Source organism: Electrona antarctica (genome assembly GCF_951216825.1).
Source record: "Electrona antarctica genome assembly, chromosome: 23".
NCBI lineage: Eukaryota > Metazoa > Chordata > Actinopteri > Myctophiformes > Myctophidae > Electrona > Electrona antarctica.
This window is the reverse complement of record NC_136804.1, coordinates 38,458,790-38,473,726: the sequence shown is the minus strand read 5'-3', so window position 1 is coordinate 38,473,726 and position 14,937 is coordinate 38,458,790. Positions and strand designations below refer to the sequence as shown.

Sequence of the window (14,937 nt, the reverse complement as noted above, 5' to 3'; positions counted from 1 at the left end):
GCTTCCCTTACAGACAATGCAGCAGCATAGATAACATAACATTCAAAAACAACAAAACCACAGCAAAACAAAGAATAAAGAGTGCAAGAAAGAGCAATCAAAGACTTAAAAATAATAGTAACATGTGCATGTTTTCCCTGTAGTATTAAAGTTAGGTAAACTTTACGTGAACAGCTTCACAGTAGGTTATGTTCCATTATATACAACACAATTTGTGTCCAAATTTGACTGAGGGACTGCCATTGGATTTTTGTCATGTGAAAGCAGGGAATCATAGCTTCAAATTGACATATTGGTTGTCTTGCAGAGAAACAGCGAGTTGAGAAAACAGGCTTGAAAGGTTCACTTCTGTGGTCTCTAACATCACACCTAGCTACATGTTTAAGCATTTATTTCATATTTACATGTCTTCTGTGGTCTCTAACATTACACCTAGCTACATTTATTTCATATTTACATGTCTTCTGTGGACTCTAACATTACACCTAGCATTATGTGTTTAAGCATTTATTTCATATTTACATGTCTTCTGTGGACTCTAACATTATATTACACCTAGCTACATGTTTAAGCATTTATTTCATATTTACATGTCTTCTGTGGTCTCTAACATTACACCTAGCTACATGTTTAAGCATTTATTTCATATTTACATGTCTTCTGTGGTCTCTAACATTACACCTATAGCTACATGTTTAAGCATTTATTTCATATTTGCATGTCTTCTGTGGTCTCTAACATCACACCTAGCTACATGTTTAAGCATTTATTTCATATTTACATGTCTTCTGTGGTCTCTAACATTACACCTAGCTACATGTTTAAGCATTTATTTCATATTTACATGTCTTCTGTGGTCTCTAACATTACACCTAGCTACATTTATTTCATATTTACATGTCTTCTGTGGACTCTAACATTACACCTAGCATTATGTGTTTAAGCATTTATTTCATATTTACATGTCTTCTGTGGACTCTAACATTATATTACACCTAGCTACATGTTTAAGCATTTATTTCATATTTACATGTCTTCTGTGGTCTCTAACATTACACCTAGCTACATGTTTAAGCATTTATTTCATATTTACATGTCTTCTGTGGTCTCTAACATTACACCTATAGCTACATGTTTAAGCATTTATTTCATATTTGCATGTCTTCTGTGGTCTCTAACATCACACCTAGCTACATGTTTAAGCATTTATTTCATATTTACATGTCTTCTGTGGTCTCTAACATTACACCTAGCTACATGTTTAAGCATTTATTTCATATTTACATGTCTTCTGTGGACTCTAACATTACACCTATAGCTACATGTTTAAGCATTTATTTCATATTTACATGTCTTCTGTGGTCTCTAACATTACACCTAGCTACATGTTTAAGCATTTATTTCATATTTACATGTCTTCTGTGGTCTCTAACATTACACCTAGCTACATATTTAAGCATTTATTTCATATTTACATGTCTTCTGTGGTCTCTAACATCACACCTAGCTACATGTTTAAGCATTTATTTCATATTTACATGTCTTCTGTGGTCTCTAACATTACACCTAGCTACATGTTTAAGCATTTATTTCATATTTACATGTCTTCTGTGGTCTCTAACATTACACCTAGCTACATGTTTAAGCATTTATTTCATATTTACATGTCTTCTGTGGTCTCTAACATTACACCTAGCTATACATATTTAAGCATTTATTTCATATTTACATGTCTTCTGTGGACTCTAACATTACACCTAGCTACGTGTTTAAGCATTTATTTCATATTTGCATGTAGATTTCAGCTCTGACACTTATTTCAGACATGCTCTACTAGTACAGTGTTTCCCAACCTGTGTCCCGCGGTACTTTACTGTGCCGTTTGATGTGTCCAGGTGTGCCGCCTGATTTGACCGAAAATGTAACACTAACCCTAACACTATCCCCCCCCCCCCCGAAAGCAATAGCTATTGAGCTGCAGGATTCCTATTGTTGCTTCGTCGTTGTGGTCACACGTCTAATTAATTAGACGTGCGACAACAACAACCACGGAACAATAGACTCTAACGACCATCGGCCATAGGAATGTTAATCACCTGTACTCTACTCAACTTACTGTATAAATGGGGCACAGCCTAGCTTGGCACTCACTCACATTCTACAAAGTGCTCAAGTTTAAGACCATTGTATTGTGGCAAAATATTTTTGTTCTTGTTTTTACAACTCCTTTTTTTTTTTTTTAGAAGCATTACTTTGCATTGACAAATTGAACATGTGTGTGTTGCTATATTTTGTAAATTGAGTTTTCAAAAATAAATTGATGAAACTGAGGCACTGTCTCTGTCTCTTTCTTTCTCTTTAAAGTTATTTGATGAGTGCTGTCATGTGTGTTTTTAAAAGTATATCGGGTTCAAAGACGTTTGACTCTGTCAAAAGTATAATGTGTTTGGTATCAAAGACGTTTTACTATATATATATTACATATTATATATATATATATATATATATATATATATATATATATACACACATGCACACCCCCCGTATATCTAGGTGTGCCCCGATATTTTTAGGCTATGAAAAGTGTGCCCTGGGACAAAAAAGGTTGGGAAACACTGCTCTAGTATGTGAAGAGTCTGCCTGTGCTATTAACTCATTCTGGATACAAAAAATAATCCGTTTTTCTCCTCTCCTGAACAGTTAGTCTTGTTTTCTCCTCTCCTGAACACTTAGTCTTGTTTTCTCCTCTCCTCAACAGTTAGTCTTGTTTTCTCCTCTCCTGAACAGTTAGTCTTGTTTTCTCCTCTCCTGAACAGTTAGTCTTGTTTTCTCCTCTCCTGAACAGTTAGTCTTGTTTTCTCCTCTCCTGAACAGTTAGTCTTGTTTTCTCCTCTCCTGAACAGTTAGTCTTGTTTTCTCCTCTCCTGAACAGTTAGTCTTGCCGCCATGACTAACAAAGAGTCACATTTAGTTTAAGAAGGAGCAATTGAGGCTATATGTCATATCATATCATATCACTATATCACATTTAGTTTGTTCTTCATTCTCCTCCGTGTCGTCACCACAGTGAACGGCGAACGGCGCCGAGGCAGAGATGGCGCCTCCGCCCGCAGCGGCCAGCAGCAGCCCTGCGGCGGACGCTCCGCCGCCCCCTCCAGACGGGGGCTGGGGGTGGGCGGTGGTCCTGGGAGCCTTCATCTCCATCGGCTTCTCCTACGCCTTCCCCAAGGCCATCACCGTCTTCTACAAGGACATCCAGAAGATCTTCGGCGCGTCCTACAGCCAGATCGCCTGGATCTCCTCCATCATGCTGGCCGTCATGTACGCCGGAGGTCAGTGTGACGTTTTTTTAACGTTTATTTTGGGGGACGGGAAACCCCTTTTGGTGTTTTAAAGCATTATGTTATGCTTTAGCTATTGAAAAATAGCAGATCTACAAGTTCATTCGTGAACTCGTAGGTCTGCTATTTTTGAAAAATCGTGAAAATGGTAGCGCAAATCTTTGAATATGTATTCTTTCAGAGCGAATGTTTTTAACTCAAATCTTTGCTTCTGGGGGGGGGGGGGGGGGGCAGATGGGGGTCGGCGGCCAATTACAGATATTTTTGGGGGTTCCTTGACGTGAACATGTTTGAGAAACATGATGTTTTTCAGAAAACTGTAGAATCGTCCTCAGGCCTCAATGGGTTAAGGTTGTACTTCGTTGCAGTGGTTCCCATTAACCCTTTTCATGTCACCACCAGCTCACGTAGACCAAGGACTGTCTAAAGAGGACGAGACGCCAAGACAACATGGCGTCGTACGGGCGACGCCATGTTGCTCCATGGTGCTCCATGGAAGGAAAGAAACATGCGCAATGGGCTATATGCAGCCAACACTTCCGCGTTCAGCTTCCTTGGTCTCAACTGTGCATGTTTCTTTCCTTCCATGGAGCACCATGGAGCAACATGGCGTCGCCCGTACGGTCTTCGCGTCCCGTCCTCTTTAGACAGTCCTTGACGTAGACCAGGAAGAGTGCAGTGTCAACAATGCATGGAGTGTTGCTGTCACATCGGGACACATAACATTGTGTCTATGGGGCATGTACTCTTAAATGACCATAACTTGCTCAATTTTCAACCGATTTTCAAATGGTTTGGTTTGTTATAAACGTCAGAGACGTCCGCATACTTAAATGCTTTTATACGACGTTCATATGAAAAAAAAATAATTAAGCAGATAAGCGTCCTGAATCATAGCCACGTTGACAACGTTTGTAATAATCCAACCCGTTTGTAAATCCGTCAAGATTTGAGCGAGTTATGACTGTTTCTGTTTGAGCTGCCATTGAACATACTGTACTGTAGCCCCGAAGTAAGATGGCCGCCGGGTGAACGACGTCAGAAACTCCGCCTTGAGCCATCTAGAGTTTATATATATCTATGGTCACATCATCTAGAACAGATGTAAACAAAAAACAATTGCGTGATTGAATAAGAGTTCTAGCGTTAGACGCCTCCAGCAGCAGCTCCAGCTCCTTCTGCTGCTTCAGCTCCCCTAGATCTTTATTTTTTTTTTATATATATTTTTTGGTCAATATACATAATTATCAACTTAATTTTGTAAAAAAAAGGTTTAGGGAGAAATTCCCGAAATAAAACGACGACCTCTGCATCCACGGGATGCACTACTCCTGTACTAGATTATTTTGCTAGCTTTAGTTATAATAATCATTTCTTCTTCTGTTTTTCTACATGAATAATAATAGCCACATTATAAACATAGTTATAGTTTATAGTTCGGGGACCGCTGGTACAGAAGCTGGCAACGTCCATAGTGTGGCCAAAAGACAATCCGAGGGTACATTAATAATTAATGTAATTAATTACATTAATAGCTTTCAATGTTTTAACCCATTTTGGGGGGGGACCCCTCTTGGTGTTTATAGCATTTTGTCATACTTTAGCTATTGAAAAATAGCAGATCTACAAGCTCATAGCGCGGCACCGAGTGCCGCGCTATGAACTTGTAGGTCTGCTATTTTTGAAAAATCGTGAAAATGTGCCTGAAATCTTTGTGTATATATATATTCTTTCAGAGTTTCAGTTTTTAGCTCAAGTCTTTGCTTCTGGGGAGGGGTCCCTGGAACAACTTATTTTCAAAAAGTTTTTTTTTTTTAATTTCGACGTCAGAGCAATGGAGAAAAAAAAGAAAGAAAAGCAAGACATAAACATTAAAAAAAACAAGAGCAGTAATGCAATACAGTGAGGACATGAATAACAAAACAATTAAAAGCAAGAGTGTAGAAGTGGGTCTTGAGCTGCGCTTTAAAAATGTCTACAGAGTCTCTGGTGTAAGAAGAGAGAGATACGAGTCCCGCGGTTTCAACACGTGATCGGTGGAAACGTTACTGGTGTGAGAACCAATCACACTATAACTATCGGTCTGCCAGCCGCAGGCACAGTTTGTGATTTATGCATTTTTATGCATGTATCAATTACTGGAATAACAGGATGCTCAGATTTCATGAATGAATATTCATCTTTGCCCTTTTATTACCCCTTGTATCGTATAAATCAAGTTTGTCATGTACTGTTACTGTACCAGTGTAGAAGTTGTCTCGTGATCTCACAGCTGTTGTCACTGGTATTTAGAACACACTCCCAGCTTATCAGCCTGACGGAGGACAATGCTGCTGTCCTTCAGGGACAATGCTGCTGTCCTTCAGGGACAATGCTGCTGTCCTTCAGGGACAATGTTGCTGTCCTTCAGGGACAATGCTGCTGTCCTTCAGGGACAATGCTGCTGTCCTTCAGGGACAATGCTGCTGTTCTTCAGGGACAATGCTGCTGTTCTTCAGGGACAATGCTGCTGTCCTTCAGGGACAATGCTGCTGTCCTTCAGGGACAATGCTGCTGTTCTTCAGGGACAATGCTGCTGTCCTTCAGGGACAATGCTGCTGTCCTTCAGGGACAATGCTGCTGTCCTTCAGGGACAATGTTGCTGTCCTTCAGGGACAATGCTGCTGTCCTTCAGGGACGTTGCTGCTGTCCTTCAGGGACAATGCTGCTGTCCTTCAGGGACGTTGCTGCTGTCCTTCAGGGACAATGCTGCTGTCCTTCAGGGACGTTGCTGCTGTCCTTCAGGGACAATGCTGCTGTCCTTCAGGGACAATGCTGCTGTCCTTCAGGGACAATGCTGCTGTCCTTCAGGGACAATGCTGCTGTCCTTCAGGGACAATGCTGCTGTTCTTCAGGGACAATGCTGCTGTTCTTCAGGGACAATGCTGCTGTCCTTCAGGGACAATGCTGCTGTCCTTCAGGGACAATGCTGCTGTTCTTCAGGGACAATGCTGCTGTCCTTCAGGGACAATGCTGCTGTCCTTCAGGGACAATGCTGCTGTCCTTCAGGGACAATGTTGCTGTCCTTCAGGGACAATGCTGCTGTCCTTCAGGGACGTTGCTGCTGTCCTTCAGGGACGTTGCTGCTGTCCTTCAGGGACGTTGCTGCTGTCCTTCAGGGACGTTGCTGCTGTCCTTCAGGGACAATGCTGCTGTCCTTCAGGGACAATGCTGCTGTCCTTCAGGGACAATGCTGCTGTCCTTCAGGGACGTTGCACACATAGACGACTTTTAGTATTCAGGAGACATATTTTTAGAACTGGGCTCAGGTCTAAATGGTAAACCATTATGCTTCTTTTTTTTTTTTTATAATGTTTATCCCACGATTTTGCAACCCAGTTTTTTCACCCAGTGCCAATTATCTAATGTAATCCTGGGCACTACACTTCCTCTGCCAACCTGGGGGGGCAGCGGACTGACCTCATGCCTCCTTCTATGCATGAGGAGTCCAAGCTGCTTCTTTTCACCTGACAGGGGGGAATTTCCCTGGTTGGACGTAGCGCGTGGAAGGAACACGTTATTCCAACCAGTTCCTTTCCCCTCCATCAGGCGCTCCGGCTGGCCAGGGGGAGGCAGTTTAGAGACCAGGATTACTGCATGTTTTTTGTGAGGGTACCTACCCTAGGGGACACGGGGAGAACATGTGAGGGTATCTACCCTAAAGGACACGGGGAGAACATGTGAGGGTACCTACCCTAGGGGACACGGGGAGAACATGCAAACTCTACACAGAAAGGCCCTTTCGCCAACCCCACCTCGGGTATGGGCACTGATGACGCGGAGGAGGGAACACGCTCCCAGCGCCCACAGCGTCCCCAGTGGGAATCGAACCCAGGACCTTCTAGCTGTGAGGCACTACCACAGCGCCACAGCACTACCAACTGTGCCACCGTGCCCCTCATTATGCTTCTGATCGCATGACACACATGCCATATATGATCCCACTTGGCCCCCTTCCTAATCAATTTGAGATCAGCTGCACAATTTATTGCAGACACTGTCGGATGATATCTCGGTCTGGCTCTGTAGTTTTCTCATTTCACAACAAAATCAGACCATTATGCTCTCAGGCTCCCCTTCATGATGCAATGGAGCTGCCACCGTTTCACCATCTATTACAAAACCACAGCATGCTCCTCCCTCCGTGCAACATTTGAACATCTTTTAAATGAAGCTCAGAGTGTTCACGACAACACTCCAGATTTGACTGCATGAGATTTACGGTTGAGCAATAATTATGTCACTTCCAGAACGGTGTCATTGTGCAGTCGTTCGTACTGTACTGTACTGTACTGTACTGTACTGTACTGTACTGTACTGTACTGTACTGAGTTGTGTTACTTTACTTTATGAACTAAATACAAATTCATTGGACATAAAACAAAGACAATAACATTTTAACACTTTAATCACTCAGGGTTATTTAATCCATTACATTATAGCACCCAGTCGATTTATAAACACGGACCCTTTTTCCACATTAAGTGAAGGTGGGGGGCCGCATGTGGCCCCCGGCCAGGCCGCCAGTGGCCCATGTATGTTTTCTACACTAGTGTAGCAGTGTGGCAATATATACTAAAATGTTAGGGGAGGGACTAGTGGAGACGAGATCCAGTAGAACTAAAAGACAAGACAATTTTTATCACACGATTTTGCAACCCATTTTTTCACCCAGTGTCAATTATCTAATGTAATCCTGGGCGCTACACTTCCTCTGCCAACCCGGGGAGGGCAGTGGACTGACCTCATGCTTCCTTCTATGCATGAGGAGTCCAAGACGCTTTTGTTTCACCTAACATGCAGGGGGGGAGTTTCCCCGGCCGGACGTAGCGCGTGGAAGGAACACGTTATTCCAACCAGTTCTTTTCCCCTCCATCAGGTGCCTGCAGGCTGGCCAGGGGGAGGCAGTATAGAGACCAGTTCCTTTCCCCTCCATCAGGCGCCCCGGCTGGCCAGGGGGAGGCAGTATAGAGACCAGTTCCTTTCCCCTCCATCAGGCGCCCCGGCTGGCCAGGGGGAGGCAGTATAGAGACCAGTTCCTTTCCCCTCCATCAGGCGCCCAGGCTGGCCAGGGGGAGGCAGTATAGAGACCAGTTCCTTTCCCCTCCATCAGGCGCCCCGGCTGGCCAGGGGGAGGCAGTATAGAGACCAGTTCCTTTCCCCTCCATCAGGCGCCCAGGCTGGCCAGGGGGAGGCAGTATAGAGACCAGTTCCTTTCCCCTCCATCAGGCGCCCCGGCTGGCCAGGGGGAGGCAGTATAGAGACCAGTTCCTTTCCCCTCCATCAGGCGCCCAGGCTGGCCAGGGGGAGGCAGTATAGAGACCAGTTCCTTTCCCCTCCATCAGGCGCCCAGGCTGGCCAGGGGGAGGCAGTTTAGAGACCAGTTCCTTTCCCCTCCATCAGGCGCCCCGGCTGGCCAGGGGGAGGCAGTATAGAGACCAGTTCCTTTCCCCTCCATCAGGTGCCCCGGCTGGCCAGGGGGAGGCAGTATAGAGACCAGTTCCTTTCCCCTCCATCAGGTGCCCCGGCTGGCCAGGGGGAGGCAGTATAGAGACCAGTTCCTTTCCTCTCCATCAGGTGCCCCGGCTGGCCAGGGGGAGGCAGTATATTAAAGACCAGTTCCTTTTCCCTCCATCAGGCGCCCAGGCTGGCCAGGGGGAGGCAGTATAGAGACCAGTTCCTTTCCCCTCCATCAGGTGCCCCGGCTGGCCAGGGGGAGGCAGTATATTAGAGACCAGTTCCTTTCCCCTCCATCAGGTGCCCAGGCTGGCCAGGGGGAGGCAGTTTAGAGACCAGGATTAAAAGAAAAGTAATTTTATGCTTTGGTTGCACTCTGAAAATAGCAGATCTACAATTTTACATTTGCTGTCGAAATCAACACACTGGTCGCTACTCTCTGCCTGGACAGTGAGGAGTGATTGATTTACTACAGTGTAGTGTAGTGTGGCTGCATCTGCATGGCCTGGGCAGTGACAGTGAGGAGTGACGCGCTAAGCCCCAGGCCGTGTGTCAGCGCTGGATCAGTGTCACTAATCCAGAGGGAGAGAGAGAGAGAGAGAGTGAAGCTGACCTTGGGCTACTATAGGCCGAGCGAACAACACTCCTCTGGCTTCTGTTGACTGTCAGCAGACACGGCGGCCATATTAGATTCCCTGCTGCTATAGCAGCTCCAGGCCTGGCCCTGGGAGGAGGGGGGGGAGGAGGAGGAGGAGGAGGGGGAGGAGGAGGAGGGGGAGGAGGAGGAGGAGGGGGAGGAGGACGAGTGGGGAGGGGGAGGAGGAGGAGGAGTGGGGAAAGGAAAGCACTCACGTTTATTTGCCAGGTGAAGCCTGGCCTATTTTCTCTCTGGTTGGCTTTGAGGACATGATTGATTGCCTCCTCCTCCATCAAAGAACAGATTCATTCGTCCAAAGGAAACTTTTTTGTTTTGTTAGTGTGCGGTATAGGCACACTATCGAAAGTAAGTTTGTGTCTAAAACTCTCACACACTATTTAACAATAGGCTTAGGCTATTAGCCTGGGGTCCAATATGCTTTCTATGGCATAGGCAGCTCCCGGAAGGATCCGCCGGGAGACTCTAGACACAGCTGCGCGACATGAGAGCGACAGGGAGAGAGGAGTGTGTGTGTGTGTGTGTGTGTGTGTGTGTGTGTGTGTGTGTGTGTGTGTGTGTGTGTGTGTGTGTGTGTGTGTGTGTGTGTGTGTGTGTGTGTGTGTGTGTGTGTGTGTGTGTGTGTGTGTGTGTGTGTGTGTGTGTGTGTGTGTGTGTGTGTGTGTGTGTGTGTGTGTGTGTGTGTGTGTGTGTGTGTGTGTGTGTGTGTGTGTGTGTGACTACTCTATGCCGTATTGAAGTGGACTCGGCCCCAGACTTATTTTGTTCTCCCTGGAAATAAAAACGTCTGGGTTTCCGAGGCTAAGGCTATATCAGCTGTTCTGTGTGCATGCCGCGATGCGCACATGCACGCGCGTGCACGTGACGTCAATAAAACGCTGTGGTACCAGTAAAAAAACACCATGACATCACTGTTGGAGCTATGCAACAAAACACAGTGATTGAACCGACAACAGCACGTCGAAAACGAACGCGAACAACGGCCGTGAGGTTGTCACAGAGACACAGACACGTTAAAAACATTATAGGGGGCACGGTGGCACAGTTGGTAGTGCTGTCGCCTCACAGCTAGAAGGTCCTGGGTTTGATTCCCACTCGGGACGCTGTGGGTGCTGGCGGCGTGTTTCCTCCTCTGCGTCATCAGTGCCCATACCCGAGGCGGGGTTGGCGAAAGGGCCTTTCTGTGTGGAGTTTGCATGTTCTCCCCGTGTCCCCTAGGGTAGGTACCCTCACATGTTCTCCCCGTGTCCCCTAGGGTAGGTACCCTCACATGTTCTCCCCGTGTCCCCTAGGGTAGGTACCCTCACAAAAAACATGCAGTAATCCTGGTCTCTAAACTACCTCCCCCTGGCCAGCCGGGGCGCCTGATGGAGGGGAAAGGAACTGGTCGGAATAACGTGTTCCTTCCACACGCTACGTCCAACCAGGGAAACTCCCCCCTATCAGGTGTAAAGGAGCAACTTGGACACTCAGGCATGAAGGAAGCATGAGTTCAAGTCCGTTGCTCTCCCCATGTCCCCCATATATGGGGACTAGGTTGGCGGAGGGTGTGTAGAGCCCAGGATCACATTAGATAATTGACACAGGGGTGAAAAATGGGTTACAAAATCGTGGGATAAAATTATAGAAAAAAATATAGGAAAAGGAAAAGTAAAAAAACGCGGGACAGATGCACAACGGAGAGTGCTTGTTTCACCTGCCAGTTAATGATAAACTCTGAATGATATTCTTTTTTTTTCTTTTAGTAAAAGTCCAGCATTCAAAATGTACTTGAGTAAAAGTACAAAGGTATTGGCATCAACATCTACTTAACCCATTTCGACCGATACCGATTCTACAAATGTCTTCTAAATCCTGACAGTTTTCTGAAAAACCCAATGTTTCTATATCAGTGGTTCTCAAACATTTTCATGTCAAGGACCCCCAAAAAACTATATGTAATTGGCCGCCGACCCCCATCTGAAAATATGTTGTTCCAGGGACCTCCCAGAAGCAAAGATTTGCTCTGAAAGAAAGCTTTGAATATATATTCTTTCAGAGCGTTTTTAACTCAAATCTTTGCTTCTGGGAGGTCCCTGGAACAACATATTTTCAGATGGGGGTCGGCGGCGGCCAATTACATATATTTTTTTGGGGGTCCTTGACATGAAAATGTTTGAGAACAACTGACATAGAAACAAGATTGTCATGATTTAGAAGACATTTTTTTTTAATGTTGAAGTCGGGCCTAAATGGGTCAATACCATGGAGTTAGTAATAAAGTAGTTTGTGTCCTCATGTGGCTTCTAAATTCTTGTTAATAGTGTTCCCTGTACCGGGGGTGGGGGGGGGGCTAAAGCAATCCTTAGGGCACATGATTATACTTAGAAAAGCTTAATGTTTTCCATGGCTGGTGTGAGCACCCTCTTCTAGAGCGCCCATGTAGGTCAGCTGGGCATTCGGAAAGGCCTTCCTGTCCAGCATGTTAGTCCCAAACCACGCTACTGGCCTAGTGTTGCACTGTTGCACAATAATCAAAACAAGATTTGGATCTACATTCAGACACCTATAGTGAGATCTCATTTCTAAATGTGATCCAGAACGTTGCAGCACTAGTTGTCTGTCCAGTTCATTTTAGTTACTGTTGTAATGTTTTTGCTACAAGAGAGAGACTTTAACCGATTTTGGACTGAGGTCGATAAAATAAAGGCTTCTAAATCCTAACATTTTTCTGAAAAACCCATGTTTCTATGTCAGTGGTCCTCAACCTTTTTCATGTCAAGGACCCCCAGAATTATCTCTATTGGGCCACGGACCCCCATCTCAAAATATGTAGTTCCATGGACGCCCCAGAAGCAAATATTTTAGGGCGGCGGTGGCTCAGGGGTAGAGTTTCTGGATGGTAACCGTAAGGTTGCCAGTTCGAACCCGGGCTCCCCCAGAGTTACTGTCGAAGTGTCCTTGAGCAAGACACTGAACCCATAATTGCTCCCGATGTGCTGGTTGGTGCCTTGCATGGTTTCTGCTGCCATCGGTGTGTGAATGGGTGAATGTGATGCACAATCTCTGTAAAGCGCCTTGGATAAAGGCCCTATATATATGCACCATTTACCATTTAGTTAAAAATGTTCGCTCTGAAATATATATTCAATGATTTGCGGCACATTTTAACGATTTTTCAAAAATAGCAGACCTACAAGCTCGTAGATCGCCACTCGGTGGCGCGCTATGAGCTTGTAGATCTGCTATTTTTCAATAGCTAAATTATAACATAATGTTTAAAACACCAAAAGGGGTTCCCGCCCAGAATGGATTAAGAGAGGTTTAAGTTGAGCAGTCCGGTTCGGGTCTTCTCCCACACCGACCCCCGGAGAATACCCATCACCAGCTATGTATGCAAATGAGTGACACCACTTTCCTCAAGGTCGCAAAATAATAGATTCGTGCGGAGCAAATGAAGTCAGACGACACTCGCCCGTCGTGTTTTTTAAATAGCACAGCCCTGACATTGATCTGATATCTGGTTGGTAATGATAAGACCCATTATTTCACAAAAGTACATCTTTTATTACTTCTTTATTTCCCTGTGCAAATCGACTCCTTTTTTACGGCTGAGATTAAGGACAGGAGACGAGGCGAGGTCACATTAGTAGAGGCAGGGAAAAGACTAGATCTATAAATGCAACATGTCTCTGTACAAAGGGTACAAAGGGGCACGGTGGCACAGTCGGTAGTCCTGTCGCCTCGCAGCTAGAAGGTCCTGGGTTCGATTCCCACTGGGGACGCTGTGGGCACTGGGGGGCGTGTTTCCTCCTCCGCGTCATCAGTGCCCATACCCGAGGCGGGGTTGGCGAAAGGGCCTTTCTGTGTGGAGTTTGCATGTTCTCCCCGTGTCCCCTAGGGTAGGTACCCTCACATGTTCTCCCCGTGTCCCCTAGGGTAGGTACCCTCACATGTTCTCCCCGTGTCCCCTAGGGTAGGTACCCTCACATGTTCTCCCCGTGTCCCCTAGGGTAGGTACCCTCACATGTTCTCCCCCGTGTCCCCTAGGGTAGGTACCCTCACATGTTCTCCCCGTGTCCCCTAGGGTAGGTACCCTCACATGTTCTCCCCGTGTCCCCTAGGGTAGGTACCCTCACATGTTCTCCCCGTGTCCCCTAGGGTAGGTACCCTCACATGTTCTCCCCGTGTCCCCTAGGGTAGGTACCCTCACATGTTCTCCCTGTGTCCCCTAGGGTAGATACCCTCACATGTTCTCCCCGTGTCCCCTAGGGTAGGTACCCTCACAAAAACATGCAGTAATCCTGGTCTCTAAACTACCTCCCCCTGGCCAGCCGGGGCGCCTGATGGAGGGGAAAGGAACTGGTCGGAATAACGTGTTCCTTCCTTCCACGCATGTCTCTGTACATAGTGTACATCTGTCTGTATACAGTACGTTCGTCTGTACGTCTGTAATCCACGTAACTCCAGAACCGTTCGCCCTCACCCACTTCACGTAACTCCAGAACCGTTCGCCCTCACCCACTTCACGTAACTCCAGAACCGTTCGCCCTCACCCACTTCACGTAACTCCAGAACCGTTCGCCCTCACCCACTTCACGTAACTCCAGAACCGTTCGCCCTCACCCACTCCACGTAACTCCAGAACCGTTCGCCCTCACCCACTCCACGTAACTCCAGAACCGTTCGCCCTCACCCACTCCACGTAACTCCAGAACCGTTCGCCCTCACCCACTCCACGTAACTCCAGAACCGTTCGCCCTCACCCACTTCACGTAACTCCAGAACCGTTCGCCCTCACCCACTCCACGTAACTCCAGAACCGTTCGCCCTCACCCACTTCACGTAACTCCAGAACCGTTCGCCCTCACCCACTTCACGTAACTCCAGAACCGTTCGCCCTCACCCACTCCACGTAACTCCAGAACCGTTCGCCCTCACCCACTTCACGTAACTCCAGAACCGTTCGCCCTCACCCACTTCACGTAACTCCAGAACCGTTCGCCCTCACCCACTCCACGTAACTCCAGAACCGTTCGCCCTCACCCACTCCACGTAACTCCAGAACCGTTCGCCCTCACCCACTCCACGTAACTCCAGAACCGTTCGCCCTCACCCACTCCACGTAACTCCAGAACCGTTCGCCCTCACCCACTTCACGTAACTCCAGAACCGTTCGCCCTCACCCACTTCACGTAACTCCAGAACCGTTCGCCCTCACCCACTTCACGTAACTCCAGAACCGTTCGCCCTCACCCACTTCACGTAACTCCAGAACCGTTCGCCCTCACCCACTTCACGTAACTCCAGAACCGTTCGCCCTCACCCACTTCACGTAACTCCAGAACCGTTCGCCCTCACCCACTTCACGTAACTCCAGAACCGTTCGCCCTCACCCACTTCACGTAACTCCAGAACCGTTCGCCCTCACCCACTTCACGTAACTCCAGAACCGTTCGCCCTCAC

The 14,937-nt window shown here is 46.7% G+C and overlaps 1 protein-coding gene and 1 long non-coding RNA gene across 2 annotated transcripts in view; one reads left to right on the top strand and one right to left on the bottom strand.

Moving 5' to 3' along the window:
- Window positions 1-14,937, bottom strand: part of LOC306916647 — a 571,903-nt gene that overhangs the window by 395,078 nt on the left and 161,888 nt on the right. The gene's annotated exons all lie outside the window — the stretch shown is intronic.
- The window catches only part of LOC306916642 (monocarboxylate transporter 2), a 59,929-nt gene that overhangs the window by 33,898 nt on the left and 11,094 nt on the right, over window positions 1-14,937 (top strand). The window contains exon 2 of the mRNA XM_079494617.1: window positions 3,068-3,332. Within this exon, the coding sequence (XP_079350743.1) occupies window positions 3,095-3,332 (238 nt within the window). The 5' untranslated portion in view covers window positions 3,068-3,094. The remainder of the gene's footprint in view (window positions 1-3,067; window positions 3,333-14,937) is intronic.